Source organism: Sus scrofa, chromosome 2 (assembly GCF_000003025.6).
Source record: "Sus scrofa isolate TJ Tabasco breed Duroc chromosome 2, Sscrofa11.1, whole genome shotgun sequence".
Lineage (NCBI taxonomy): Eukaryota > Metazoa > Chordata > Mammalia > Artiodactyla > Suidae > Sus > Sus scrofa.
The window spans coordinates 70,036,096-70,062,238 of NC_010444.4; the positions used below are offsets into that span (position 1 = coordinate 70,036,096).

General features: G+C 53.9%; 4 protein-coding genes across 13 annotated transcripts; 3 read left to right on the forward strand and 1 right to left on the reverse strand.

Moving 5' to 3' along the window:
* On the reverse strand, positions 834–3,706 carry TMEM205 (transmembrane protein 205). Of its 3 annotated transcripts, none has more exons than XM_003123176.3 (4): positions 3,609–3,706; positions 2,916–3,024; positions 2,647–2,810; positions 834–1,203 (listed from the first exon to the last, which is right to left on the reverse strand). In XM_003123176.3, exons 1-4 carry the CDS (start codon positions 3,627–3,629, stop codon positions 898–900), a joined length of 600 nt encoding a protein of 199 aa, XP_003123224.2. In that variant the 5' UTR covers positions 3,630–3,706; the 3' UTR covers positions 834–897. The 3 variants fall into 3 exon arrangements, with proteins under 3 accessions (XP_003123224.2, XP_003123222.1, XP_003123223.1); XM_003123174.5 differs by having other exon boundaries at positions 3,577–3,681; XM_003123175.3 differs by having other exon boundaries at positions 3,512–3,636.
* On the forward strand, positions 3,859–24,361 carry CCDC159 (coiled-coil domain containing 159). Of its 6 annotated transcripts, none has more exons than XM_003123173.4 (20): positions 3,861–3,998; positions 6,428–6,546; positions 6,637–6,851; positions 7,557–7,590; positions 7,913–8,001; positions 8,098–8,179; positions 8,360–8,555; positions 9,137–9,204; positions 9,282–9,358; positions 9,919–10,040; positions 10,247–10,329; positions 10,689–10,802; positions 10,965–13,158; positions 13,942–14,664; positions 14,791–14,926; positions 15,774–16,045; positions 17,006–17,182; positions 17,728–17,850; positions 18,162–18,213; positions 18,359–24,361. In XM_003123173.4, the coding sequence occupies exons 1-13, from the start codon at positions 3,988–3,990 to the stop codon at positions 10,967–10,969; spliced, it is 1,215 nt and encodes a 404-aa protein (XP_003123221.1). In that variant the 5' UTR covers positions 3,861–3,987; the 3' UTR covers positions 10,970–13,158; positions 13,942–14,664; positions 14,791–14,926; positions 15,774–16,045; positions 17,006–17,182; positions 17,728–17,850; positions 18,162–18,213; positions 18,359–24,361. The 6 variants fall into 6 exon arrangements, with proteins under 6 accessions (XP_013842822.1, XP_003123221.1, XP_005654827.1 ...); XM_005654769.3 differs by having other exon boundaries at positions 3,885–4,005; XM_005654768.3 differs by having other exon boundaries at positions 3,891–3,995.
* PLPPR2 (phospholipid phosphatase related 2) lies at positions 11,542–25,809 on the forward strand. 3 transcript variants are annotated; one of them, XR_002341659.1, is made up of 11 exons: positions 11,542–11,697; positions 12,979–13,158; positions 13,942–14,021; positions 14,476–14,664; positions 14,791–14,926; positions 15,774–16,045; positions 17,006–17,182; positions 17,728–17,850; positions 18,162–18,213; positions 18,359–24,361; positions 25,177–25,809. XR_002341659.1 is itself a non-coding variant. In XM_005654774.3 (10 exons), exons 3-10 carry the CDS (start codon positions 13,956–13,958, stop codon positions 18,700–18,702), a joined length of 1,359 nt encoding a protein of 452 aa, XP_005654831.1. In that variant the 5' UTR covers positions 11,554–11,697; positions 12,979–13,153; positions 13,942–13,955; the 3' UTR covers positions 18,703–24,361. The 3 variants fall into 3 exon arrangements, 1 of the variants encoding a protein (XP_005654831.1); XR_002341660.1 differs by having other exon boundaries at positions 11,544–11,697; positions 17,728–17,834; XM_005654774.3 differs by lacking the exon at positions 25,177–25,809 and having other exon boundaries at positions 11,554–11,697; positions 12,979–13,153.
* On the forward strand, positions 24,091–25,894 carry SWSAP1 (SWIM-type zinc finger 7 associated protein 1). The gene is made up of 2 exons (XM_005654777.2): positions 24,091–24,361; positions 25,177–25,894. Exons 1-2 carry the CDS (start codon positions 24,113–24,115, stop codon positions 25,678–25,680), a joined length of 753 nt encoding a protein of 250 aa, XP_005654834.1. The 5' UTR covers positions 24,091–24,112; the 3' UTR covers positions 25,681–25,894.

Here is a 26,143-nt window from a genome sequence, read left to right on the forward strand (position 1 = left end):
CCCTCAGGGTTGTGTGAGGGTTCTGATCTGAATTAGTGTTGTAAAATGCAGCACCTGCCCCTGAAGAGGACTAGAACCCTTATTCCAAATCCTCTTAAGGACACTTGGAATTAACCCCCCCTTCACAAATAAAGAAACTGGAGATTGGAGAGGTGCAGCCCCTTGCTCAAGGCCACACAATAAGGAAATTTGGCCTCCATGCCCAGCTGAGATCCCAGATTTTTCTTCGAGCCAGCAGGATTCTGCAGTTATAATAGTTCAGGCTTTGCTTGGTTTCAAATCCTAACAACTCCACCTGAAGCCATTTGCTGAACTTCTTGAGCCCCCATTGCTTCATGGGAACATTAGCCGCCTCCAAGGCTGCTGTGGATGAACCCAGATGATGTGCATCAGTCAGTAAGGGCTGGCATATGCTCAAGCAGCCCCACTAGTCTCCACGGCACACAACATCCAAGGTTTGCTTCTCACTCACACTGTTCCTTGCAGTGAAGGGAAGATGTGTCATATCGTGTGCTGGCTTGTATAATTCTCTTTGTGACTCTGCTCACATTTCATTGGCCAAAGCAAGTCACATGACCACCCCCAATGTTAATGGGGTCCTTCAGGGCTCAGAACCAGTTGTTTTTACAATAATATATGATATGTGCAATGGTTAGTGCCATGTCTGGCACACAGAAGGTGCTCAACAAATGGACACCATTATAGGAAGAGCTCAGGGGCTACAAAAGCTAACACGCCAAATCATCATGTCACGTGAGTGGGGAAACGGAAGCCCTCAGCTCTACCTTCTCCTGCCCCTTCCCCCGAGTCCCAGTTGGAGAAAAATACAGCAGTCATTTCCAAAGAAGCATTTATTGACATTTGGGGACACCAGCAGAGACAGAGAGTCAGTGGGTGCTAGAGGCCCCTGAGGCCCAGGGCAAGGCCAGCAAGATGAAGCCCATTGCTCAGGAGGCAACCCAGATTGCAAATGGAGGACAAGCCATGGTAGCGGAAAAAGTTCTGGCGGAGGGCACTGTACTTGGGGTCCTGCCCTCGCAGCTGGCGGTAGGGGTCCGAGCCTTGGTGGCTGCCTGGCACCTCCCCACCCAGGCCCCGCTCCTTCTCCATGGTCTGCAGGGCCCACATGGTGGCCGTGGTTCGGGGCTCCAGCCAGCGGGCGTTGATGGTGGCCAGTGTTAGGCTCACGAGCAGCAGGCAGAGCTGGTGGGGCAGTGGGAGAACAAGGTAAGCCATGCCTGGAAGGCAGGAGGGGCCCTAGGGAGGGTCCTTTTGCATCCTCAAGGCCCAGAAGGGAATGGGACAGCACTGGGTCAAGCCAGGCCTCCCACCTCCATCCCCAAAGCCAAACTGAGCTCCACTCTCCTACCCTGAAACCTGCATGTTCTAAGGAAAGGCTCCATCACTGTCTCCTTTATCTCACCTAAACCTCCTGAGCCTCCACTCTTCTGAAACCCTGACTGGAAGTTTCTAGAACACATCCATCTCCTACCCTCCTCTGTTCCCCCAAACTGAGCATATCTCCGTAGAGCCTCTCTTCCCTGAAATGGGACAGAGCATCAAAATTGTCCTTTAATTTCCCCAAAATAGAGAGCCCAAGACAGGGCCCATCTCCTTAATTTTTTTTTTTTTTTTGTCTTTTTGCTATTTCTTTGGGCGGCTCCCGCGGCATATGGAGGTTCCCAGGCTAGGGGTCGAATTGGAGCTGTAGCCACTGGCCTACGCCAGAGCCACAGCAACGCGGGATCCGAGCGGTGTCTGCAACCTACACCACAGCTCACGGCAACGCCGGATCCTTAACCCACTGAGCAAGGGCAGGGACCGAACCCGCAACCTCATGGTTCCTAGTTGGATTCGTTAACCACTGCGCCACGACGGGAACTCCCCATCTCCTTAATTTTTTAGAGAAGAAAATTTGTCTTTTTAGGGCCGAATCCACAGCATACGGAGGTTCCCAGGCTAGGAGTCCAATCGGATCTGTAGCCGCCAGCCTATGCCAGAGCCACAGCAACACGGTATCTGAGGTCCATCTGTGACTTACACCACAGCTTACGGCAATGCCTAGGGCCCATCTCCTATGTGGCCCCAGCCTAGACCCCAGAAACTGACACTGGGAGTGAATTAAACGTCCTCGAAGTTCCAGTTACCCATAATCCCCTCCTGTGTCTGAGGGATTATTGAAACCTGGCAGTGAACCATATCTGAGGGACATAATGGGGGCAGGGGGAGGGCAGGATAGAGAAATACTAGATACAGAGATGGTTCCTTGCCTTGCGGCTAGGGGTAAAAAAGTGTGGATGGGGGTGGGGGACGGTAAATTCCCAGTCAGGCTGGTTTTTAAACAATGAGCTGGGGTCAGTGCCCCAACCCAGCTGAGTCACCACAGTTTGGCTACAGGCCCAGCCTGGGGGAGGAGAGGGAGTAATAGCCAGCAGAGAGACACCAGGGAATAGACAGGGCTTCTGGGGATGGTTGTGCAGGCTGTGTACTGCTCAAGATTACCCAGAGCCCAGCTTTGTATCCACCAGGAAGAAGGGTCAGTTTTGGGGGGATTTCATTTTAATTCTCACAAAGGTATAGCCATAGGTGCTCAATGCGGTCCTGGGAGTGAGTCTCCCCAGGGTAGTGGAACCCAAACCCACATACCTGGCTGGCCTCCCAGAATGTGAGCTGAGCCCAGGCATGCTGTGAGGCTAAGACGCAGAGGTTGATGAAGGCAGAGCCCATGGAGATGTGAAAGTAGAAAGGGAAGAGTTTGCTCTGTACGAGGCCGAAGGTATGTCGAGGAAGGCCTCGGAAAAGCAGGAAGCCTGTGGGGTGCAGGGGACCACACGCCTATTAGGACACTTCCAGGTCACCCTCTTATCCCTATCCCCACCCTGGGCACCCATGATCTCCAGGTCAAGGGTCCCTACCTGAGACGAAGGTCACCCACACTTGCATGCCCCAGGCCCCTGACAAGACCAGTAGATGGACCACTTTGGTCAGGCTTCCCGGGTTCCCGCCTTCCTCCATCTTGCAGGCCTGGGAAGGAGGCACCGGGTTGTTCAGAGCTTTAACTTTGCCCTGTGGCCTTCAGAACTTGTGAGCCAGCTCAAGGCCAGGGTCACTGTCTATCCAGCAGAGATTCAGAGATAGCAACCCAGGAATGGGGGTGGGGAAGACCCAGAGCAGTCCCACAACATCCTCCAACTCCACCTTTCCAAATGTCATCCCCAGAGATCTTAGGCTCTCTGTGCCCCAACATCCATACCACCTCTGAAACTCCCAAATTTCAGCCCCAGCAGCTCAAGCTCACCGCCCTAGGTCTTCAGAGATCACCCCAGTGACTCCTAAATATCACCCAGGGACTTAGTTCTACCAGCAAAGATCTCTCCTCTCACAAGATCTCAGATATCACTATTAAGATCCCCAAAGCACTTCCCGGAGACGCCATCTAATTTTGGGAAATCCAAATCTCATCCTGAGAACATCGACCCCACCACTGGCCTCGGCCCTAAATCCGCAGCACCTAGAAGTCCGAGACCAGAGGCGCCTGGGACAGATCTAGGGGGTCAGGCAGGCTGGGCTCTGTACCTCACTCCCGCGCTCCCGGGTGGCCAGCGTACCTCCTCTGCACCTCCCCTCATGGGACCGAGAATTCGTCCCGCCTCCCAGCTAAGCCCAAAGCCAATGGGGTAGGAGATTTTCCGCCTCCTGTAACTCTCGCTTAGATATTGACTAATCAATTAACAGAAACCAGCCTGGAGTCCCGCCCACTCCTTGGATTTTCACCCAATTATACTGCGGGTCCTTGGAGCTGCGGAAACGGGAAGGAACCAATGAGGCCTTCGGCTGCATCGTCGGAGGCGGAGCTAAAATGCTAGCCACACCCCTCTCTGTGACTCTGCCTTTGGGCTCCGCGCGTTTTAATCCGATGGTGTCCCCACGGGATCAAATTTCAGCGTCATAGCTGGGGACTGGCTTCGCGGTCCCTGATGGGAGAGCATGAGCAGGTGGTATGTGGTAGGTGGGAGTGGAAGGGGGTCGGGACCCTGGAGGGCACAGGATTCAAAGCCCAGGGGCGGAGCCCAGGCAAATGACTCCTCCCCCTTCCCCATAGAATTCCACCTGGAGGCACTGAGGGAAAACAGCTGCAGTGGGAGCGGGAATGGGGCTCGACTGGGGGCCTGCCTGTAATTGACACTCAGAAATACTTCCTGCCTTTTCCCCTCCAAGTCTCCCAGGGCTTCTATGATTCTCAAGTCCCAGGTTCTCAGTGTGATATTCAAGGACAAACACTGAGCCTCTCATACTGTGTATCAGGCACTGGCATGGATTAATTTATTTAATAACAACAAACCTAGTAAGAGAGATACTATGACATCCCGTTTTTATAGTTGGGGACGAGGCATGGACAAGTTTAGTACTTCCAACATAACCCGGATGGGAAGCTGGAGTTTGAACGCAGGCCATCCAGCTGGAAGGTCTCCTTTCTTAAACATCATGCTGTACTTCCTCTGGAAGTGAGGACCTCCTTGAGGCAGTGACTTTTGTAGTGGTAGCTTAGAACACTTGTGGCAGAATAATAACTCCTATATCACAGGGTGGGTGTGAAGACCCAGTGAGGGCTTAGGGTGGTGCCTCAAACTCAGCAGGATGCTCAGAAAATATGAGCTTAAAAAGGGATTAAGGAATAGATTTCCCTGGTGGCCTAGTGGCTAAGGATCTGGTTTTGTCGCACTGTGGTGAGGGTTCGATCCCTGGCCCAAGAACTTCTGCATGTGGTGGGCATGGCCAAAAAAAGGAATTAAGGAAGATTTTACACAGAAGACACTGAGTAGGGTTTTGAAGGGTGTATAGGAGTCTTCCAGGAGGACTCGGCCAGGGGAAGGATATCAGAGAGCCCAGAAAGGACAGAAGAAGAGAAAGGCCTATAGTGTGATCTTTCTGGCTGAATATGACCCATGGCAAGATGCCCTTAACCTGGAAGTTTATCCAGGCAGACCTGCCCCATGTTTTCCAGCTGTGCCAGCCCTGACTACACTGGAAGGGCAATGAGTGTGGCTGTGAGACCCAGAGCTGAGTTTCCTGTTCCCAGCCTCATCAAGTGCAGCCCTGGGCCCAATTCAGTATAAATATATATCTTTTTAGGGCTGCAACCTTGGTATATGGAAGTTCCCAGGCTAGGGGTCGAATCCAAGGGCTGCAGCTGCCGACCTATGCCACAGCCACAGCAATGCCAGATCTGAGCTGTGTCTTTGACCTATACTACAGCTCTCGGCAACACCAGATCCTTAACCCTCAGAGCAGGGCCAGGGATTGAACCTGCATCCTCATGGATACTAATTGGGTTCATTATCACTGAGCCACAATGGGAACTCCCAGCTAACATTTTTTGAATAGATATGCTTTGCCTCTCCTGCTCACACTCTATGGCTCCCATTTACCTAGGGAGGCAGTTTCAAACTCCCCTGCTTGGCTTTCCCTGCCTCGCTTGATATGCCTTGCTTCTGCCTGGAACCTGCCTCCAGCCACCCTGAATTTACCAGCACAGATCACATCATTCCAGACCTCTAAGCTTTTACACACATTTTTTTCTTTTCTTTTCTTTTTTTTTTTTTTTTTTGTCTTTTCTAGGGCCACATCCATGGCATGTGGAGGTTCCCAGGCTAGGGATCTAATCAGAGCTGAAGCCCCTGGCCTATACCACAGCCACAGCAACACAGGATCCAAGCCACATCTGCAACCTACACCACAGGTCACAGCAACGCCACGTCCTTAACCCACTGATTCAGGCCAGGGATCGAACCCGCAACCTCATGGTTCCTAGTCGGATTCGTTAACCACCGAGCCACAATGGGAACTCCTACACACACTTTTTTCTCTCAGAGATGTCCTTCCTTTAAGGGCCAATGTTAAGATCTCTTTTTCCTTTTAGGCTCTTCTCAGGCCTCACTTTTTCCTCTGGGTCCTTCTCACTGCCTATCCGCTGGGGCTCGAATCATCTTTCACCCAGCTTTGATTCCTATCATAACTAAGAGGCCTGGAGTTTCTGTTGTGACTGACTCAGGAGTAGTGAACCCAACCAGTATCTATGGGGATGTGGGTCCAATCTCTGGTCCCAAACAGTGGGTTAAGGATCCAGCATTGCTGTGAGCTGTGGTGTAGGTTGGATGCAGCTCGGATCTGGCATGGCTGTGGTGTAGGTTGGCAGCTGCAGCTCTGATTTGACCCCTAGCCTGGGAATTTGCATATGCCATGAGTGCAGCCTTAAAAAAAAAAAAAAAAAAAAAAAAAAGACAAAAAATAAAAATAAAATTAAAAAAAAAATACAAATACAACTAAGAGGCCTGTGTTCAGAGATGAGGTCTCTCTGGGGAGGGTCTGGGAGTGTCAAGACCTGGGAACTGGTCTCAGGACATCCTTCTGCCCCCCCTGCTGAAAGCAACCCTCTTCTGGTTGGCCTACCCCTGGACCCTGACTATTCGGTGCCTCGCTACTGTTCACCTTCCTCACCTTCCAACGTGTGTTTGTCTGCTAACAAGAAGTGTGACAAGTGCTGTGGTTTGTTAAGGGGCTGCCCTGGGGAGGGGGAGGGGCTGGTTCTCAAGAAATCCTCACCCCACACATACTCCCTCCCATACTCTTCCTCAGAAAAGACCTTGGAATATACATTTCACTGGTCCAGGACCCCGGAGGCAGAGACCTTGGAGCCAGCTGCACCTGAGAACACAGCAACGGTTGAAGCCCGGAGGCCAGGGAGGGACTCAGGGCCTCAGTCACATGGGTCTCCCCCGCTCCCCAGTTCAGACTCACCAGAGCACTGTAATGACCAGGACCTTCCGAAGAGGAATCCCAGCAACACTAAGGTCATCCCCACCTGGAACACCTCTTCCCGCAATACCACAATCTACTGCTGCAGGGTTTGGGGAGGGGGCTGTGGGAGCAGAGTCCTCCGTGAGAACCCCACACCCTGTGTCCAGCACCCAGAACAGCGTCCAGTGCTCAGCAGACCTGTGCTAAAAATGGATGGAATTGGTGTGCGATTGTGTGTCTTAATGTCAGTGACTGTCTCTGGATGTGACTGCCTGTGTGTCTGTGGTTGTGGTTGTGTGTCTAAGATGGGTGTGGGGGTACGCCCTGGGTCTTGTGAGTCAGCATGCATGGCTGTGTCTCTGGTTGTGTCTGCATGTGTGTGGTTGTTTCGATGACCATGTGTGGTTGTGCATCAGGTGCTACTGGTGCTCCGTGTGGACATTGTTGATGTCATTTGCCCCTAAAGAGGATGGCCACTACCTAAGCCCAAGCCAGAGGCAGGGCTCCAAAGGCACAAGCTTTTAGGAGCAGCCCACAGGCCTGGATACCAATGCACTTCTGAGCATAAGCAGGCTGAGGTGGGTGTGGTGTTGGTGCATGAATATGCCTAGAGGCAGCTTTGCCTGCACTTGGGGGGGTCTAGAACACCCAGAACTCAGGAGACCCAAATCATGTCTAATCCACATACACTGGGTTGGGGTGAGCAAGGAGGCAGCCCAGAGATGAATTTCTATTGCCCTCATATCTCCCTTCTCTAGAAGCCCTTGGAGACCTGCTCTTCTAAAACCAAAGGTGAGAACCTTCCCTCCCAACAAGATTGTGGGTAGACCTGCCATTTCCTATCTCCACCCTCTGTTCCAGCCCCATGGACCCCTGCCACTGCTGCCCACTCATCACTGCCCCATTGTCAGCTGAGTCTTGCTCTTGACCTTGCCCTTCATCTCTGTCCCTGAACTTGACCCCTACTCCTGCGTCTTCCTCTGCCTCAGCCTACCCCAGCTCCTTACCTTGTCCCCAGCATCACCCCTACCCTGAGCCTCTACTAACCTCTGCCCTGAACTTGCCCATTCCCCCACCCCTCCCAGCCTCAGCTGACCCTCAACTCTGCTTACAGTTAAGTCCACAGTAATGATTCCCGACTGCCAGAAGCTTCTGAGATGTGAACTGGAGTCACTCAAGAGCCAGCTACAGGCCCAGACCAAGGTGAGCCACCTCAGCCCTGCCCCCAGTAATCGTTGTCCCTGTCCCCCCACACACTCCACCCCTTCTCCCACCCCAAGGCCTGACTTCTTCCCCCAGGCTTTCGAGTTCCTAAACCACTCAGTGACTCTGTTGGAGAAGGAGAGCTGCCTGCAGCAAATCAAGATCCAACAGCTGGAAGGTGAGGACTGGCCAGGGTCTAGGTAAGGATGGATGCTGGTCCTGTCAGGGTCAGCGGGGTCAGGCCAGGGTGAGAGACGTTGAATGCGTCTGGGTTCAGGGTCAGGGTTAGGGCCAGCTGGGTTCAAAGTTGGGATCGTGGTGTGTGTGTGGCTCAATCAAGTTCCCACCATCTCTGCAGAGGTTCTGGGCCCCACCAGCCGCCAGACAGACAAAGAGGAACACAAGTGGGATGTGGAGGAGGGACGGCAGGAGCTATATGGGGCCCTGGCTCAAGGCCTGCAGGGGCTGCAGAAGACCCTGCGCGACAATGAGGAGGTACAGCGGGCCCGAACCACCCGCTGCCTGCAGCTGCTGGCCCAGGAGATCCGGGACAGGTGGATATTGCCAGGAGAGCAGCCCAGAGGCTGCAGGAGGGAAGGGACGCCAGGGAGAGGGGACCGCAGATGGGATGGGGAAAATGGGAGGGGCCTGAGTAAGGGAGACTGGGGAGCCACAGAAGGCTTGGGGGACAAGAGGAGGGGATGGGGGAGGCAGGAGGCTGTGGTGGGGGTGGGTGACTGGGAGGCCAGAGGAAGATAGGAGGTGGAATGGGAAGGGAGGCCAGGGGAACAGAAAGCTGGGGAGGGGCGTGGCTTGGGAAGCTGGAAGTGGGCAGAGGCTGGGGGTATGGGAGGTCTGGGGGAGGCAGAAGGTGGAAAGCTGGAAGCCAGGCAAGAGGAGGCTGAGGGAATGGGAGGCTGAAGATCAGGAAGAGAGGACAGGGGCTAGGGAGGGTCAGGAGGTAGGGAAATAGTAGCAAGAGGACAAAGGTGGGTAGGGGCTCGGGGCCTGAGACAGAGCCTGGGGATAGCAGTTGAATAGCTGGAGACATGGGCAGTGGAAGCCAGGGAGGCCAGGAAATGGGAAGCCAGAGACTGGATAGGGAGTGTGGGTCTAGATTGTACTGTCCCCTCAGCAAGAAGTTCCTGTGGGAAGAGCTAGAGCTGGTGCGGGAGGAAGTGACCTTCATTTATCAAAAGCTCCGTGAGTGCCCAAAGCCCAAGGCCAGGGTCGGGGGGACTTCTGCAACTCCAGTCCCCCTGAGTCCCCTCCCCCGACAGAGGCGCAGGAAGAGGAGATCACGGAGAACCTGGTGAACATCCAAAAGATGCAGAAGACACAGGTGAAGTGCCGCAAGGTGAGAGATGGGGACCTTGCGAGAGTTGAGGGCATGGAGATCTCTGCTGGCCTTCACGATCAGACTGGAGCCAGAAAGCCGGGGTCCAAATCTCAGCTCTGCCACTACTGTAGTGTGACTGTGGGCAAGCATTTCCCCTCTCTGGGCCTCCGTTTCTTCATATGGGTAATGGGTATAACAACACAGCCCTGGTGTTCCCTTTGTGGCTCAGCAGTTAATGAACCTGACTAGGATCCATGAGGATGCAGGTTTGATCCCTGGCCTCACTCAGTGGGTTAAGGATCTGGTGTTGCTGTGAGCTGTGGTGTAGGCCGGCAGCTGCAGCTCTGATTTGACCCCTAGCCTGGGAAAATCCATATGCCACGTGTGGCCCTAAAAAGCAAATAAAATAAAATAAAAAACAAAACCAAAAAAACACAGCCCAACTCGACCAAGTAGTTGCACTAACTGAGTGATAAGCACTTTGAAGGCAGCCTGGCATATAATAAGTGCTATATTACACTTTTCACCATCATCATTATTATTGCTCTTGTTCTCTCCATCTCCATCCCAACCCTTAGGTCCTGACCAAGATGAAGCAGCAGGGGTATGAGACATCCAACTGGCCGGAGCCTAAGGAGTTGCCACCAGGAGGCAGTGGCTCCTGGAGGGATGACCTCCAGAAAGAGCTGGGTGACATATGGTGATGCCCACCTCCCCCTCTAACCTCTGATCCCTGACCCCCATCTGCCCTCCCCTCCTCCCAATCAGATCAAGCAGCAACACCAGACACTGGAACCTGCCTGAGTCCAGACCTCCCTCTCCTCCCAGGACTCATCTCCACCCTACCATGGTCCCCCCTGCCCCAGTCAAGTCTCCCAAGGCCCCCAGATCCCCATCTCCCCACAGGGCTGCTGTGCACGTGCTTCAGAACTCCTTTGATGACCTCGCCATATCCTCAAGGGGCCGCCCCAGGGCCGCAAGCCTCAGGGGTGAGGGGGGTTGAGCAGTACTCCAGAGGTGGGGGGTCATTCTCCAGCTGCACACATGAAGGTCATGTTCAGAGGACATATTTGAGGGTCACATCTGTTAGGTCTTATTCTGGGGTCACATTAAATAATGTCCCTGGGTTACATCAAAGAGTCCCTGGTGGTTTCATTCAAGGGTCACTCAGAGTCACTGTAATCTTTTTAAAGGATCAGTGGGGTAAAATTCAAGGGAGATTGATCATACTTTGGTGTCATGTTGAGTCACATTCAAGGGACATGATCAAGGACCACTAGGTATAATATCAAGGGCACGGGGCCCATAGTCAAAGGTTGTGCCAGAATTGCATCTGTTCCTTATGCAGGTTATAAGGGGCACCGATGCCTGAGCCCTCCACTCCCCTCCTGGGACTCAAACTCGGACTCAGACCAGGACCCTTCCCAGCCACAACTCAGCAAGAGCCGCTCCTTCCCACCTGGTGTGGATCCTCCCCTGCCCCACCCTCCCCTTCCCTACCTGGCCTGCCCTGGAATGCCTCAGTATGGGTCCTCCCAACTCTCAACCTGGGCATCTGCTCTCTGACCTCCAGCCCTGGGGTTCCCTGGACCAGGCCAGGCTCTGACTCACTCTCTCTCCACAGCCTGAGCAGCTGGGACTGCTCTCCCTGAAGACCCCTCCAGAGAGAAAATAAACTAGCTGAGACCCTCCTTCACCTGTGGACTGTTGCTCCTGCTGCTTCTTATGACTGAGTGAACCCCCACCCCAGTTTACTACTTACTGGGGAGGATGTGAAGCCCTCAGGATATGTGAGCCTAGGGTCAGGGGACAGTGCGAGCCTGGATCTAGTAAATGACAAAGTCAGGGGTCAGACTATCTAAACATAAGTGCATGGACAGGCTCTTCCACACTAGCCACCCACCCTCTTTTCTGGAGTGCCCTGACGATCCGGCCTGCTGTCCCTACGGCCCAAACGGGGAGATTGAGGCCCAGAGAGGGAGGGTCGCCGCCCCAAATCAGGGTCTGACATCCCACCTTCTTCTTCCTCTCAGCATCTGCCAGAGTTCTACCTCTCAAGCACCAACCTTCCTTCTCTCCCAATCTGTTCTAATACGTCCCCTCCCCCAAGAGCAGCTGAGGCTCCGCCCCAGATCTCGCTAATGAGACACCGCGAGGCCCCGCCTCAAGGGTTATGCAAATGATGCTTCCAGAGGCCCCGCCCCTCGCTCCGCCGCGGAGTCTGCGCGGCGCAGCCCGGCAGGCGGTCGGCGTCTTCATCTCTGCGTTAGCCCGCTGGCCAGCCGTCTGTCTGTCTGTCCCGCCGCGCCGGGGCCGTCTAGGCGGAGCTGGGCTTAGGCGGCGGCAGACTCGACCCGGTGAGGCAGAGGGCCTTGGGGCGCCCCCTGAACCCCTCTCTCGGGCTTCCCATGCTCAGTCTGTCTGTCTGGCCAGGGTTTCCTTCCTCTGGGTCGGGTCCCCTGCGGGTCCAGCGCGGGGAGGGGGATGGGAGGCTGCAAGCTGGGCCTTGAGGACCAGGCTGGGGAAGGAGAGCATGGGGAGGGGACCCCTGTGAGACTGTCAGCGATTGTGTGGTTCTCATTATGTGTCAGTGTACAGCTGTATGTCTGATTGTGTGGCTTCAGGGGTGACTGTGTGGTGTCTCTGTGGCTGTCTCCTGTGGCTGTCATTGTGTGGCTGTTGCCATGGCTATCACTCAGTGGGGTGTGTGTGTGTGTGTGTGTGTGTGTGGTGGTGGCTGTGTTGTTGTGGCCACCTTTGAGTGGCCGTGTGACTGCTGTCAGTGATTGTGTGGCTGTCTCAGTGTCAGTATGGTTGTTTGCATATGACTATCATTGTGTGGCTGCTCTTATGTGTTCCTTCTGATGGTGTGTGTGGGGCCATTATTGTGTTCCAGTGTGTGGCTGTGATCATGTGCCTTTCTTGTGTGGCTCTGTGTGCAAGTCTATGCCATGGTCCATGTATGTGCCCTTATGTAGCCATGTGGCTGTGGTTGTGGATGGCATAGAGCTCTATGACTGTTAATGTGGATGAGAGACTGTTAATGTGTGCCATTATGTGTCTTGTAATTGGGGGTGTGATGCTGTGATCAGGTCTGTGACCTCCCTCCATTGTGTATGGTGAATCTTTTCTTTGATGCAGCTCTTAAGTGTGTTGGCAGCCTTGAGTCTATATCCTTGATGGACATAGACTCGAGTGGGGCTGTGTGTGGGGCTGTGAGGTGTGTGAAGGACTTCCTGTTGTGTCCCAATAACTCTGTGTGTGTGTTTGATCTGTGTGGGTGTCTATGACAAGCTGTGTGCACACTGTGCTGTGTGTGAGTGTGCAGTTATGTGTGTAGTGGGTGTTGGGCACCTGTCTGAATGAGCGAGCTTGTCTTGTTCACCACAAGACTGCCACCCAGCACAGCGCCTGAGACCCAGCAGGTCCTTGATCCTTGGTGGAATGGACAAATGCTATGTGGTAGTGGGTGTGTGTGTGTGTGTGTGGTGTTTGGGATGGAGACTCTGGCTGGGTTGTGTACTCTGGGGGTGCCAATGTGTGATTGTGTCTCTGGAAGGGTGAAGGTGCCATGGCCAGGTGGGCATCTTGGGCATCTGGGATCTCTAGTGACCCTCATCCCACATGTCACATTGCAGAGCAAGCCATGTGGTTGGGGCACTGGACCCAGAGTGCCTACCTTTGCCTGCCTGGGCCTCAGTTTTTGCATCTGTGCAATGGGCGTGACCATCCCTGCACTGCTGGTGGCCAGGAGCGGCTTTGAGTCTGTGGGTGTGGCAGCGGCCTGGGGGAAGCCATAGGGTCCTTTCACAGGTGAGGTAAGGCTGGGAGAATGTGTCAAAGATATGTGACTGTGTTGGCCCCTCAGTGCTGGGGACTGAGGTTAGACTGGAGGGAAGGGGAAGTCTGGGTGGGGGGAGATATCCCCCTTGTGATGCAGTGAGGCAGACAGACTGGGAGGAGGGGGAAGGACAGAGAGAGAGGCAGCTGGGAGAGAAGGAGGGCCTGGCCATCAGCCCAAACCAGTCAGGCACAGCCCATGGGGACAGGAGAGAGAGGCCTCTGTGGGCCATGGGGGAAGGGGCTCAGGGAGGGACCTGGTGGGGGTGGGGGATGGGGGGTATGGAGTCTCCCATAAAGCACATGGGGAAAGAGGATGGGGTCTCCTAAAGCATAGTAGGGATGAGGACCCTTCTTCATGGGGGAGGGGCCCCATTAAGCTGGAGAAGTCTCTGCTAAAGGCAGAGGGGAGAGGGCCCCCATGCTAGAAAGGACAGGGGGCCCCCCTGAAAGGTATGGGGTCAGAATCTCCTCTAGGCTCTAGGTAGGCGAAGACCACTATACAATCTGTGGAGACCCCAGCAGAGGCTGAACTGAGCAGGTTGTGTCAGGAAAGGTGGGTGCCTCCAAAGGCCAGGGGCCTGCGTGTGCACAGGTGTGGCCAGAAGGCTCAGGGGGCAGAGCCAGGGGCTCCTGGGCAGTAGTTCCAGGGGCCAGGGATGGGGGAGGGGGTGCGGCCAGAAGACTCCATAAGCAGATGGCCTGAGCATGCCTTAGGCCCCCCACACTGTGGTGGCCCCACTTCCTCCCCACCTCCACAGGCTTGGCCTTCATCATGGCGGGAGGGAGACCTCAGCTGAAGAGGAGTTTCTCCATCATTCCCTGCTTTGTCTTCGTGGAGGTGAGGAGTACAGTACTTCCCCTGCCCAGACCCTCAAGAGGGAGGAGGCGCCTTCAGAAGTGGCACTTCCAGGGTGCCAATTGAATGCAGCCCATCCTTACTGGGGGACTCTTGATGCCTCACATACCCTCCTGAGCCTCGGTTTCCTCATCTGTCAAATGGGCATAATTAGAGTCCCTCTCTCTTAGGGCTGTTATGAAAGTAAAATGTACTAATTCATGGAAGAGTTTTAGTGTGACTCCCCATCCACCTTCTTTCTCACCATGGTCTGTCCTGCCATTGCCCACTGTCTGTCTGTCTCTCGGAGCCCTGGCCTTGTGCTCTCTTCCTCTTCCCAGTTCCATCTCCTCTCTCCTCTTCGTTTCTCTCTGTCTCCATCTCTGAGTCCCTGTCTCCGTGGCCCAGCTCAGGCCTGACCCTCTCTCTCTCTCTCCCTGTCCTGTTTGGGTGGCAGTCTGTGCTGCTGGGCATCGTGGTCCTGCTTGCTTACCGCCTGGAGTTCACGGACACCTTCCCCGTGCATACCCAGGGCTTCTTCTGCTATGACAGTACCTATGCCAAGCCCTACCCAGGGCCTGAGGCCACCAGCAGAGCACCTCCGGCACTCATCTATGCCCTGGTCACTGCTGGGCCCACCCTCACGGTGAGAACAAGGGTGGCCTGGCTCAGACTGTGGGAAGGGCCTTCCAGGAGGCAGAAGGGCCAAGTGGCGGTGGGTGGAGGGCTGGGCCTGCAGACCAGGAAGACCTTGCCTTGGTCTTGCCCACAGATCCTGCTGGGGGAGCTGGCACGTGCCTTTTTCCCTGCACCACCTTCAGCCATCCCCATCACTGGGGAGAGCACCATCGTGTCTGGGGCCTGCTGCCGCTTCAGCCCCCCGCTGCGGAGGCTGGTCCGCTTCCTGGGTGAGTGACTTGGACAGAGGTTAGCCCTGCGAAAGGGATATGGGCCAGGCTCAGTCACAACAAGAACTCCAGGAGGAAAAGGCCTTAGAGTTGCTATGATGGTGACTTCATGGGGAAAGGGGGACTCGGGCTAAGGCCAGGCATACTGGAAGTTGCAGGGGTATGCGTGTAGGGTCATAGCCAACTATGAGGGCAACTCGAAAGGGCCCCAAATTACCGCAATGAGAGTCTCAGGCAGAAAAGGGGAGACACAGGCACAGGACAAACACCAGGGGGTCCCAGGGCAAAGGGATGAGAACTCCAGCTGTGCTTTAAATGTGGTCCCAGCCACAATTGGTGGCCTTGGGGTATGGGAGGGACAGAGCTCATCCAAAATGGTGGTCCCTGTGGCAGAGGGCTGGAGATCCAGCTCTGGCTGATTGATGATTCAGGAGAAAAGTGATCAACTCAGTAATAGTGAGTCCAGGGATAGGTATGGAAAGCCCAGAAATGTCATCAGGGTGGTTTTAGGTTTTAGGAGGTCCTGGGCATGGGCCCAATCCTGATGTAATGTTATTGAGGGATCCTAGCCCAACTATAATGGGCTCCAGAGGAGGGCCCACTCCTGACATAGTGGTAATCCCAGAGGGACAGAGGGTAATCCCAGAATGCCGTCACGGTGGTCTCAAGGGAAGAGGAACATGGCCTATTATGGGGTGTGGTGTTAGGGAGAGTCCCAGGTGTGCTTTAATGGCAGTCACAGGAACAAGGAGACAGGGGCCCCGATGAGCCATAAGGGGACTCACAGGAGGTTGGATGCTGAAGCATCAGGGCCCTGGCATGAACCCCCTCTCCCACCCCACCCCAGGGGTCTACTCTTTCGGCCTCTTCACTACGACCATCTTCGCCAATGCGGGGCAGGTGGTGACCGGCAATCCGACGCCACACTTCTTGTCCGTGTGCCGCCCCAACTACACGGCCCTGGGCTGCCCGCCACCCTCACCGGACCGGCCAGGGCCCGACCGTTTCGTCACCGACCAGGGTGCCTGCGCTGGCAGCCCCAGCCTGGTGGCCGCTGCGCGACGCGCCTTCCCCTGCAAGGACGCTGCCCTTTGCGCTTATGCCGTCACCTACACAGCGGTGAGCCCCAAACTGGGGACACGGCAGTAAGGGGGCGGCCAGCGGGCTGGAGACCCTCTGGGCTGGAGCTTCCCATTCTTCCCGAAGTGAGGCCCCGCCCTGACACTGTGGCACCGCCCCTAGGGCGGAGGCTCTGACTCCTCTCCTTGGACCCTGGTCACGCCCCCAGCCTGAGGGTACAGCTATGTTCTAGAATGTGCTCCTTGGTGTCTGGCCACGCCTCCTGACCCAGTAATGTCACGCCCAAAGGAGGCTATTGGCTCTGCCCTGTAGGACTTGGACACTGTGCATGGAGTGCACCACTCCCTGAAGCCTAGCCAAGTCCCGGCAATGCTACAGGTTCTGGATATTGCCCGAGTGGCTGTGTAGTGGAGCCCTTGCCCCATCCCCCTTGCCCTTGCTCCCGCCCGGACTTTGCCCTCGCCATATTGGCCTGGTCACACTCTTGACTCCATTTCACTGGAACTTCCTGACTCTGTGCCCTCCTTTTCCCTGGTTGCACTCCCTGTTGTTATGACTCCTTTATGTGGCCTTGGGGATTATGCTTCTAACCCTGTCAGTGGTTCCCAGGAGTTTGGGGACTCCACCTCCTGGAGCTCCTGGACTTGTCTCTTGGGCCCTGAATCTACCCTCTATTTTTGTGGCCACACCCTAACCCAGCAAGCATCTTTCCCCCTCTGGGACTGGTCCTACAGAGACCTGGGCCCCAGACCCTATCCACTGTCCTTTGGTGCTCTGGCCACACCTCCTCCCTGCAAGGGCCCAATGGGGGTCCCCTGACTCTGTCCCCTTAACTCCTATCCCCCTGGCTCTGTTCCCTGGAGTCCAGGGCCTCTACCTCCAGCCCCAGTGACGCGCCTCAGGATTCTGGCCACACCCCTTAACCCTGAACGCAGTATCCGCTTGGGTTTGGGAACTGCTGCTATCTTGTGTGTCCTCTGACCCATCTGGCCTCCACAGATGTACGTGACGCTGGTGTTCCGCGTGAAGGGCTCCCGCCTGGTCAAACCCTCACTCTGCCTGGCCCTGCTGTGCCCCGCCTTCCTAGTGGGCGTGGTCCGCGTGGCAGAGTACCGCAACCATTGGTCGGATGTGCTGGCCGGCTTCCTGACTGGGGCCGCAATCGCCACGTTTCTGGTGAGTCCCCTTGCCATCTCTCCCTGACCCAAGAGGCAGGACCGCATAATGGTGAAGGATATGGACTCTGTGTGACCTTGGGCGAGTCCTTTAACCAAACCTAGCTTGGATATACTCATCTGTGAAATGGGATAAGGAGACTGGGACCAAGGTAAGGTGAGCGAGGCATTCTCTTTGAGCACAATACTTAAGGGGGTGCCAAAACACTCAGTAATCAAGATAAATAATACTTTAACGAAACATTCGAAAAAGTTAATATTAATTCAAAAACCCCATAATGTCCAAAATATCAAAGATTTGAATAGGGAAAGGATCAGATGCTGCTCTTACACAACTCGGCCTTATGTGCCTCACCGTGTGGAATAAGTAATAATAGTACCTATCTCTTAGTAAAGCAGAAAGAACTGTGTTTAGCACCTACTAAGTACCATAAAAGCGTCAGCTGTTTTTGAAAACCTGAGCCTCAGTTGCCTTATTTAAAAAGTGGGGATGGTATTTACCCTGTTGGCCTTGGGCCTCAGGCCTCCCGTCTTCCTCTGTCACAGGTCACCTGTGTCGTGCACAACTTCCAGAGCCGGCCACCCTCTGGCCGAAGGCTCTCTCCTTGGGAGGACCTGGGCCAAGCCCCCACCATGGACAGCCCCCTCGAAAAGTTAAGTGTGGCCCAGGTAAGGGGGGCCGGGGGCCGCTCCCGGCTGGAGAGGGTGGTGGGTGGAGGGGGACCAAGAAGTCAGGCATGAGGTGGGGGTCTCAGGATCAAGAAGAGGTAGAGGGATCGCTCAACTCTGTGGCTAGGTTCTGGGGCGACTGTCCCATGGGATGGAAGGGCATACCCCCTCTCATTCTCCCAAGTGGACATGGTTAATCCTGAAAACGGGTTGTCTTTTGCCTTGGGCTCTGTGCCCAATGAGTTCCTCAGGGCTGTGGCCAGTGGGGCCCAGGGGGCCACTAGCCTCTTCCTTCTGCATCTTTGTCTCAGGAACCCGAGGCCTGCAGGCCGCATTCGACACCGGCACGGCTCACCCCATCCAGTGAGTGTTGAGGGAGTGGGGGGGATAAGGCGGGGGGAGACTTCCAGATGGTAGTCACTGCCCCAGAGGTCTCACTTGTGCTCTCATAACCCCTTTGCAAGCTTTCTAATTGCCTTACTTCTGATCCTCTCCCCTCAATCCCTAGAGCCGCAGAACTGCGCCCGCCGTGGCCACCTGATCCCCAGCTGCGTGTCCTCCAGGGCTCCAGCCATGTGTTCGTCGCCCCGTGTGCCCCGCCCTCGACTGAGGTCTGAGCCGACGCCCCTGCCTCTGCCCCTGCCCCTGCCAGCGCCAACCCCCAGCCAGGGCCCCTCGCCCTCCTCCCCTGGGCCTGGGGGCCCTGGTGGGGGTGGTGGCCGTGGCCGGAAGCTGCTGCTGCCCACGCCCCTGCTGAGGGACCTCTATACCCTTAGTGGACTCTACCCCTCCCCCTTCCACCGGGACAACTTCAGCCCTTACCTCTTTGCAAGCCGTGACCACCTGCTGTGAGGCCCAACACCCACCCAGAATCTGCCCAGTCCCCATTTCTTCCCTGCCACGCGTGTGTGTGCGTGTGCTGTGAGTGCCAAAGCCCCTGTCCCCAAACCAGCCAGGCCTAGACATCAGAGGATGGCTGGAAGGACACCTGGGCAACCCCCCTCCCTGCCTCTCTTGCCCTCTGGGACATCCAAGTGTGCATAATTGGGAAGTGGGGCCTTGCCTCGTTGGATCACCCTTTTAAGGGCCAAAGCCTGACCCCACTACTGGTCATTGCCCAGGCAATGGGAGCCCCCACAGTTCTCAGAATTCTAGCCAAAAGGAGTTTACTCCAGCCAATATGAGCCTCCCTATCACTTCTTAGAAGCCTCAGGCAAGAGGGCAACTCTAGTTAGTGTTCAGAGTCTGAACAACCAATAGGAGTCCTTGGTTCTCAGAATTTCTAGGGTGGGTGGGTATGATTCCAGTCAATGGGGGACCGCCCATATCTAAGCAGGTGCAAAGCAGAGGAGGGAGATGGGGTCATCTTTTGTCACTGAGTCCTCTCTCCTCAGAATCAGAGGGTCCAGCTGGAGGGTGGGGGGCAGGTTCCCCCATGGCAGGGTCCTTGGGGTACCCCTTCCTCTCTCAGCCCCTCCCCCATGTGCAATCTCTCACCCAGCCCATCCTAACTCCCTACTTATGCAGGGCTTGCCCCAGTTCAGAAGTTTTGGGGTTCAGGGTGCTGTGTCCCCTCTTGCCTGTGTCCAGGTCACCCCAAACCCTTCTGTTATTTATTAGGGCTGTTGGAGAGGAGTTTTTTTTTTTTCCTTAGAACCCAAGCCCTGTTCTTTGCACTGCCCCCCATGCCTCAGACTTACACAGATGTGCCATCATAGGGGCATGCGTGAAGCAGAGAGGGCTCCCCACTCCAGGCAGCCAAAGGCAGTGGGCAGGGGAAACACTGCCCCCCCTTTCCTGCCCCCTCCTCATCTTTAATAAAAACCTGTTTGTAACAGAAGTTTGGCCACCTGCCTTCCTACCTGTGGCAGGGTGTGGAAGACTTTAATTTGGGATCTAGGTGTCAGTGAGGCTGGGTGTGGGTATACTGTCACAGGGCAATTGTGGAGAGGCAGCATGGGGCTATGGGGTCCCTGACTTGGTTTTAAATCCTGGCCCAGCATTTCCTGGCTGTTTGACCTTAGGAAAATTAATTAACCTCTCTGTGCCCTTGTTTTTTCATCTGTCAAATCCGAACAGCCCCATCAGCCACATGTAAGGCACACAAACACACTGTGAGGAACCTCACATGACTGTCCTCCCCAGGCAGCTAGCCTGTTTCTGACCATGGGGTGCAGAGGGCACAAAGAATAGGGTGAGATGACCCTCAGGGTCCTAAGAGAAGGGGATGCTGAGGGCAGTAGGAACCTCCAAACTGAACCCCTGACTACACGGCTTTGAGCAGGGGTCTGATTATGAGGTTGTGCTGAGAACCAACCTCTGAGAGCCCAACAGAGAGTGGCGAAGGTAGGGACAGAGCGCCACAGACCCCCCCCCCCTACACACACTGCTTCTGAAGGGCTTCAGACAGCCCATTCAGGGCATAGGGTCATCCAGAAACCAGGAAAGGGGAGTCTGTTTTGTTTTCTCATTCATTCATTTATTCATTCATCCATCCATTCATTCATTCAACAAAAACTATGGAGCACCCCCTGCATGCCAGGTGCTGTTCAGTTAGGCACAAGGGCTGCAGTGGTGACCAGAACAGACACAAAATCCTACCCTCATGGAGCTCACATCCTAACAAGATAAATAAGCCAAACACAAAACTACAATTCCAAATTTCAAGAAGGTCTGAAAACCAATATTTTTTCCATAACTCATTTGTGGCAAGACCTGAACTGACATTAGGTTATTACAGCTTTTACTTATTTAACTTTATGTAAATGTTCTTATGTTTTGTTGCAGATAAACTAGAGTATTTAATTTAGAGTATTAAATTAACACCCAGGTCCAACCAAGGGTGTTATTCAATACATAGAATTTACACCATAGTACTTTTTGAAAATCTGAAAAGGTATCAGGATCAAGGATTTAGGTCAGAGCATGAGATCTCTGATATGTTAGCTATTGATAAGTGATAAGGTGAAAATTCAAGCTAGAGAAGAAGTTCCCATTGTGCCTCAGCAGTAACAAATACGACTAGTATCCACGGATGCGGGTTTCATCCCTAGCTTTGCTCAGTGGGTTACGGGTCTGGCGTTCCTGTGAGCTGTAATATAGTTCGCTGACGTGGCTCAGATCCCATGTTGCTGTGACTGTGGTGTAGGCTGGCAGCTATAGTTCCAATTCAACCCCTAGCCTGGGAACTTGCATATGCCACAAGTGTGGCCCTAAAAAGAAAAAAAGAAAAAAAAGACACTGGGACAACTTTGGGATGGTGACACAGTTTGCAATTTAAAGAGGGTGGTCAGGCAAGTTATTTCTGAGGAGTTGGCACTGGAGATGAGGTGTGAAAGAGGGAGGGAAGGGAACCAAGCCAATATCCGACGTGTGGGGCTGGGGAGCATTCCAGGCAGAGGGAACAGCAAGAACAAAAGGCTCTGAAGTGGAAACATGCCTGCTGTGCTGCTGGAGCTGAACGATGGGAGACACAGGGAGAGGGAGTGAGGGAGGTGGTGGTATTCCTTGTGGGCCACAGGGAATGAGAGGGGTGCATGAGAGGGCTGAAAGCAGAGAATGGACAGAATCATGGAGTCCCCTGCTTCACTGCAGAGTTTCTTTCCCCAGGGCTTGCACCCCCTGAGACCCATGCTCCCTTATGTCATACAGCTGCCTCCACGCAGGCCAGGAAAGAAGCAAAACTTCAGCACAAAGGACAGCGCCCTATGGCCAAACCAGTTGACGCTGTCCACGGTTCTGATACTAGGCATGGGCCACGAAAGGGTAAAGTCGGGGCTGCCAGACACAAAGCAATGAGATAGCAGCCCTAGCCTTTGCCTACACACACATCCCAGGGCGGATAATCTTAGGTATAAAATCCAGACTAATGTGTACTTGTTTATTCAAAAGGCTCTTGATGTTCCCCAGTAGGTCTCATAGCCTCTCAAACTCAACCAAAACCAAACTCCAATTTATAATATGTCAGACTATGATCCTCTTGTACTCAAATTCTCTCTTGGGTCCCCACGGCATTCTGTGTAAAAGCCAAAGTTCTGCCAGTGCCTTCACCTGGAACGCTCTTTATCCTTAGCATCCGTTATCTCCTCCCTCGCTAGGATATCAGTCCCACCAGGACAGAATCTTTGATGTCTATCCACCAATGAGCCCCTATGCCTAGAACAAGACCGGGCACACAGTAGGTGTTCAACAAGTGTTTGCTAAATACATGAACTGATCACTTCAGGATGCTGATAAACAGGCAGGAGCATAGACTGTCACTGAGCTGTCCACCACCCTGTCCCCTCACTCTTCAGTCCTGCCTCCTCCAGGGAGCTCCTCTAAGCTAAGGGTCCTTCTGTCAAGACATGAAGATGGGATCCTGAGAAGTGAGGCAAAGAAGTACTACACACATGAGAGAAACACCTAATATCACATCTTCGCCAATGTACTCACTCAGCTGCATTTAGAAGCACCTACTATATACCAGGTGTGGTTCTACGATCTAGGAAGCCAGAAAGAAAGAGGAGCCCTACCCTGGCAGAGCTGACATTCTAGTGGGAAGAGAGGCAATAAGGTAAATACATAAGGTTGGAAGTGATGTTATTTGAAGAGAAACAAGCAGTTAAAGAGTGAAGGGGTGTAATTTTACACAGGTGGTCAAGGAAAGCTTAAGTAGGTGATATATGAGAAGGCACCTAAACTGAATGAAAAAAACGAGGGATATCTGACAGCTGAATGCTCTAAACAAGGGAACAACAAGTGCAAAGGACCTAAAACAAGGCTGTGTTTGGCATGCTCCTATGTATATAACTGTGTGGAACTCTGTGATACAATTGTCTCTGCTGGGTGCTTGTGCATTTAGAGTGCTATAAAATTGAGGTGAATCATGGGCCTGAGGTGGTACATTTACAGGGCAATGTAACAGTATGTCGTGTGTGTGTGTGTGTGTGTGTGTTGGGGGGAGAAATGGTATGATTGTATCAGAGTGTGTTCTGGTGTGTGTGCAAGGGAAAGGGTGTGGAGGCATGAATATGGGAAAGAGTATGTATGGGATACTTTGTGTCAGGATAGGATAGGGCAGGGAGCATGTGGGTGATGGGGATTCTGAAAGTGAAATATATGCAGAGATGCCATGTGTGCATGCATGCGTGTGTGTGTGTGTGTGTGTACGTGCCCAGCTGTGTGAGTGGGTGTATTATTGGAGGATGTTGTGGAGCTGTGTTCCGGCCCCAGAGGGAGAGAGAAAGCCCTGGAAATCTCAGTTCCTCCCTGCCCCTGGGTCTCCTGGCAACAGCACCACTTTGAAGTTACCAGGAGACAGAGTTGCCAGGGCAACAGGGGTATGAGTGGCAGCTCTGGGGAGAAATCTGGGTGAAGAGACACAACCACTGATCACTTGATCACTCACCTTGTTCCTCCTTCTCTCCCAGTTTCTCATCAATCCTACTTTCCTTTCTTCATTCATTCCTTTAAGGAGACTATATTGAGAATCTACAATGCCCTAGGCACTGTTCTGGGTGCTGGAGATACCAAAGTGAACATGACAAACAAGGTCCTGCTGTGGTTCTCCCTCAGTCTCCCAGCCCCCTGAATCTCTGCCTATTCTCTCCTGTGCCCCCTTTTTGTTGTTTGGTCCTGCCTCCCCCTGTACTACAAGCAGGACTCAAGAAGCCCCCAGGCCAGTGAGGAAGCCAGCTGAGACTCTTCTCACAGACACTAAGAGACAGCTGCTGATGTTTTGCACATGAATGTCCTCAAGCCGGCAGTCCCAGACACATTTGTGCTGGTATTCAGGTGCAGAGAGAAGCACATAGCTCATCCATCTCTCTTCTCCATTGTCATTGGGTGTTATCAGCAGAAACACACACAGACACGTGCCTATCACAATATTCCTCTGAGATACCATGAGCTACAATTTACAGGTAAAAAACTGAGGCTAAGAGACTTTAAACAATGTGTCAGTGATTAGGACCTGCTCCCTCCAACTCTCAACACTTGTATTGCCTGACTAGCAGAACGACTCACAATAGTAGTATTTGTGCTGCTTCGGCCAGCGGACTCACCAGGGAAGAGCCTTATCTCCCTCAAAGGCCTCCATCCCTTCCTCGGACTAGGTTATTTGCCGCTTCACCACCAGAGGAACTGGGAAACAGCGATCTACCTTTGATGAGCAGAGCCTCGAACCAATGGAGAAGCTAAGTACACTGTGGCCAATGAGATCTCGCCTGCGGCGGGATTAAGGGCAGGATCGGGCCACGGATTGGACAGACGTTTGCTGCGAATGGCGGAGACGCTGAGGCGGGTGCTAAACTCTGGCAGCGCGGCCGGCCCCGCGGAGGAGAGCACGGCTGAGGCCGGACCGCCTTTGCTGCTGCTTGGCGGTCCAGGCTCTGGAAAGACAGCACTGCTATTCGCGGCGGCCCTGGAGACGGCAGGAGAGGGCCAAGGCCCCGTACTCTTCCTCACCCGGAGGCCTCTGCAAAGCTTGCCCCGCGGGACCCGAGCAGCGCTGGAACCCCTGCGGTTACAGGTTGGGAAAAGCGGGACCAGAGGCGGACCAGCCACTAGCGGAGCGGTTGGGATTGAGTGACACGTAGACAGACCAATGGTGGAGACGAAGGAAAGCCAAGCCGGAGTGGCCATTATGGGATGGAGTCTGGAATGAGTCGGGGATGGGACCATACTAAGCTTTGTTAAGATTGAGTGAGAAACCATCGATGAGGGGGCGAAATTAGCAAAAGGCGGTACCCAAAGGGTTTGACTACAGTTGGTTTTTGGACAGCTGCCGTCAAATGATGGTGTCGGCCGCTTAGGGAAAGATTACCCTGCAGATTTGGCAGAAAGCTGTATCTTTCTTTTCTTTTTTGTCTTTTGAGGGCCTCACCCGCGGCATATGGAGGTTCCCAAGCCAGGGGTCTAATCGGAGCTGTTGCTGCCAGCCTACGCCACGGCCACAGCAACGCCAAATCCGAGCCGCGTCTGCGACCTACACCATAAACTCACGGCAACGCAGGATCCTTAACCTACTGAGGGAGGCCAGGGATGGAACCTGCAACCTCGTGGTTCCTAGTCGGATTCATTTCCGCTGCGCCACAGGCGGGAACTCCAGAAAGCTGTATCTTGTTCTCAACTAATACCAGGGAGTGAAGAATGCAGGATAAAAAGGTAGGGGGCGGAGGATGGCAAACAAGAATACTCGACCACTCTGAGCTGCCTCACTCTGGAACCAGCAGTTCCGGGAGTGAGAGCCTCGTCCAGGAGAGTATGCAGGGGACTAGGGCTGCTATAGCAGGGATCCTGGCTTCCTGTGCTGATTCTGGTCCTTTCCTTTTCTCCTCTCTCTAGAAAATCCGCTTCCAGTATCCACCCTCAACCCTTGAGCTCCTCCGGCTCCTGTGCTCTGCGCATGAGGCCAGGGGGGCAGCGCCCTCCCTCCTGCTGCTCGATGGCCTGGAGGAGTACCTAACAGAAGACCTTGGGCCCCAGGAAGCCGCCTACCTGGCCGCCCTGCTTGTGGACACAGCTGCCCACTTCAGCCACCAGGGTGGGCCTGGCCAGGGCTGTGGGCTCATTGTGGCTCTCCAGACCCAGGAGGAAGGAGACAGTGGGGATGCCCAGCCACTGGCGCTGCTCCAGAGGTATTTCCCTGCCCAGTGCTGGCTGCAGCCCAATGCATCAGGCCCAGGACAGCACTGCCTCCGAGCCTGCCTGGAGCCAGGCGGGCTGGAACCCAGGGCAGAGTGGTGGGTGACTTTCCAACCGGATGGAGAGATGACGGTCACACAGTGGCCCACCCAGGCTGGTGACACTGGCTCACACAAGGGTTCAAGCTCTGAAGGGCAGTCTTGAGCTTTGGTGTGTGACAACCTCTCTATGCCTAAGTTTCCCATGGCTGGAATACCTACCTCAGAGACATGCAGATTCAAAGACTTAAAGATTGTAAAGTGCTTTTTCTCTCATAAACATAGCATTTTCATGTACATATTGTGCCCAGTCAACAAATTGTTTAATTTTGCTGTTTTGAACTTTAAAAAGTTTCATGATAAATGTAATCTGAGACTTCTTTCTTCTCCCACTCAACATTGTTACTAAGATTCAGCCACATTTTTTGGTTCATTCCTTTTTTTCTACTGCATATAATTCCATGGGTGACTATACTCCAGTTTATCCATCAGATTGACTATTTACTGCTCTTGACATTCTTGTACACATGTCCTGGTTTGTGTGTGCAAGGGTTTTTAGGATATATATCTAGAAGTGGAGTAGCTAGAGTGAAAGGTATACCTACGTTCAGCTTTCCTAGGTTTTTTTT

Bases quoted from the DNA above. Each gene is read 5' to 3' on its own strand.
- TMEM205 (XM_003123176.3), bottom strand. From the start codon at position 3,629: ATGAGGGGAGGTGCAGAGGAG. The intron at 3,025-3,608 runs GTACGCTGGCCA...CCTCCTTCCCAG, and splicing joins TGAGGGGAGGTGCAGAGGAG to GCCTGCAAGATGGAGGAAGG. The intron at 2,811-2,915 runs GTAGGGACCCTT...TGCACCCCACAG, and splicing joins GTGGGTGACCTTCGTCTCAG to GCTTCCTGCTTTTCCGAGGC.
- CCDC159 (XM_003123173.4), top strand. The intron at 8,180-8,359 runs GTGAGGACTGGC...CCATCTCTGCAG, and splicing joins CAAGATCCAACAGCTGGAAG to AGGTTCTGGGCCCCACCAGC. The intron at 9,359-9,918 runs GTGAGAGATGGG...CCCAACCCTTAG, and splicing joins CACAGGTGAAGTGCCGCAAG to GTCCTGACCAAGATGAAGCA.
- PLPPR2 (XM_005654774.3), top strand. From the start codon at position 13,956: ATGGCGGGAGGGAGACCTCAGCTGAAGAGGAGTTTCTCCATCATTCCC. The intron at 17,183-17,727 runs GTGAGTCCCCTT...CCTCTGTCACAG, and splicing joins CCGCAATCGCCACGTTTCTG to GTCACCTGTGTCGTGCACAA. The intron at 17,851-18,161 runs GTAAGGGGGGCC...TCTTTGTCTCAG, and splicing joins AAAAGTTAAGTGTGGCCCAG to GAACCCGAGGCCTGCAGGCC.
- SWSAP1 (XM_005654777.2), top strand. From the start codon at position 24,113: ATGGCGGAGACGCTGAGGCGGGTGCTAAACTCTGGCAGCGCGGCCGGC. The intron at 24,362-25,176 runs GTTGGGAAAAGC...TCCTCTCTCTAG, and splicing joins TGGAACCCCTGCGGTTACAG to AAAATCCGCTTCCAGTATCC.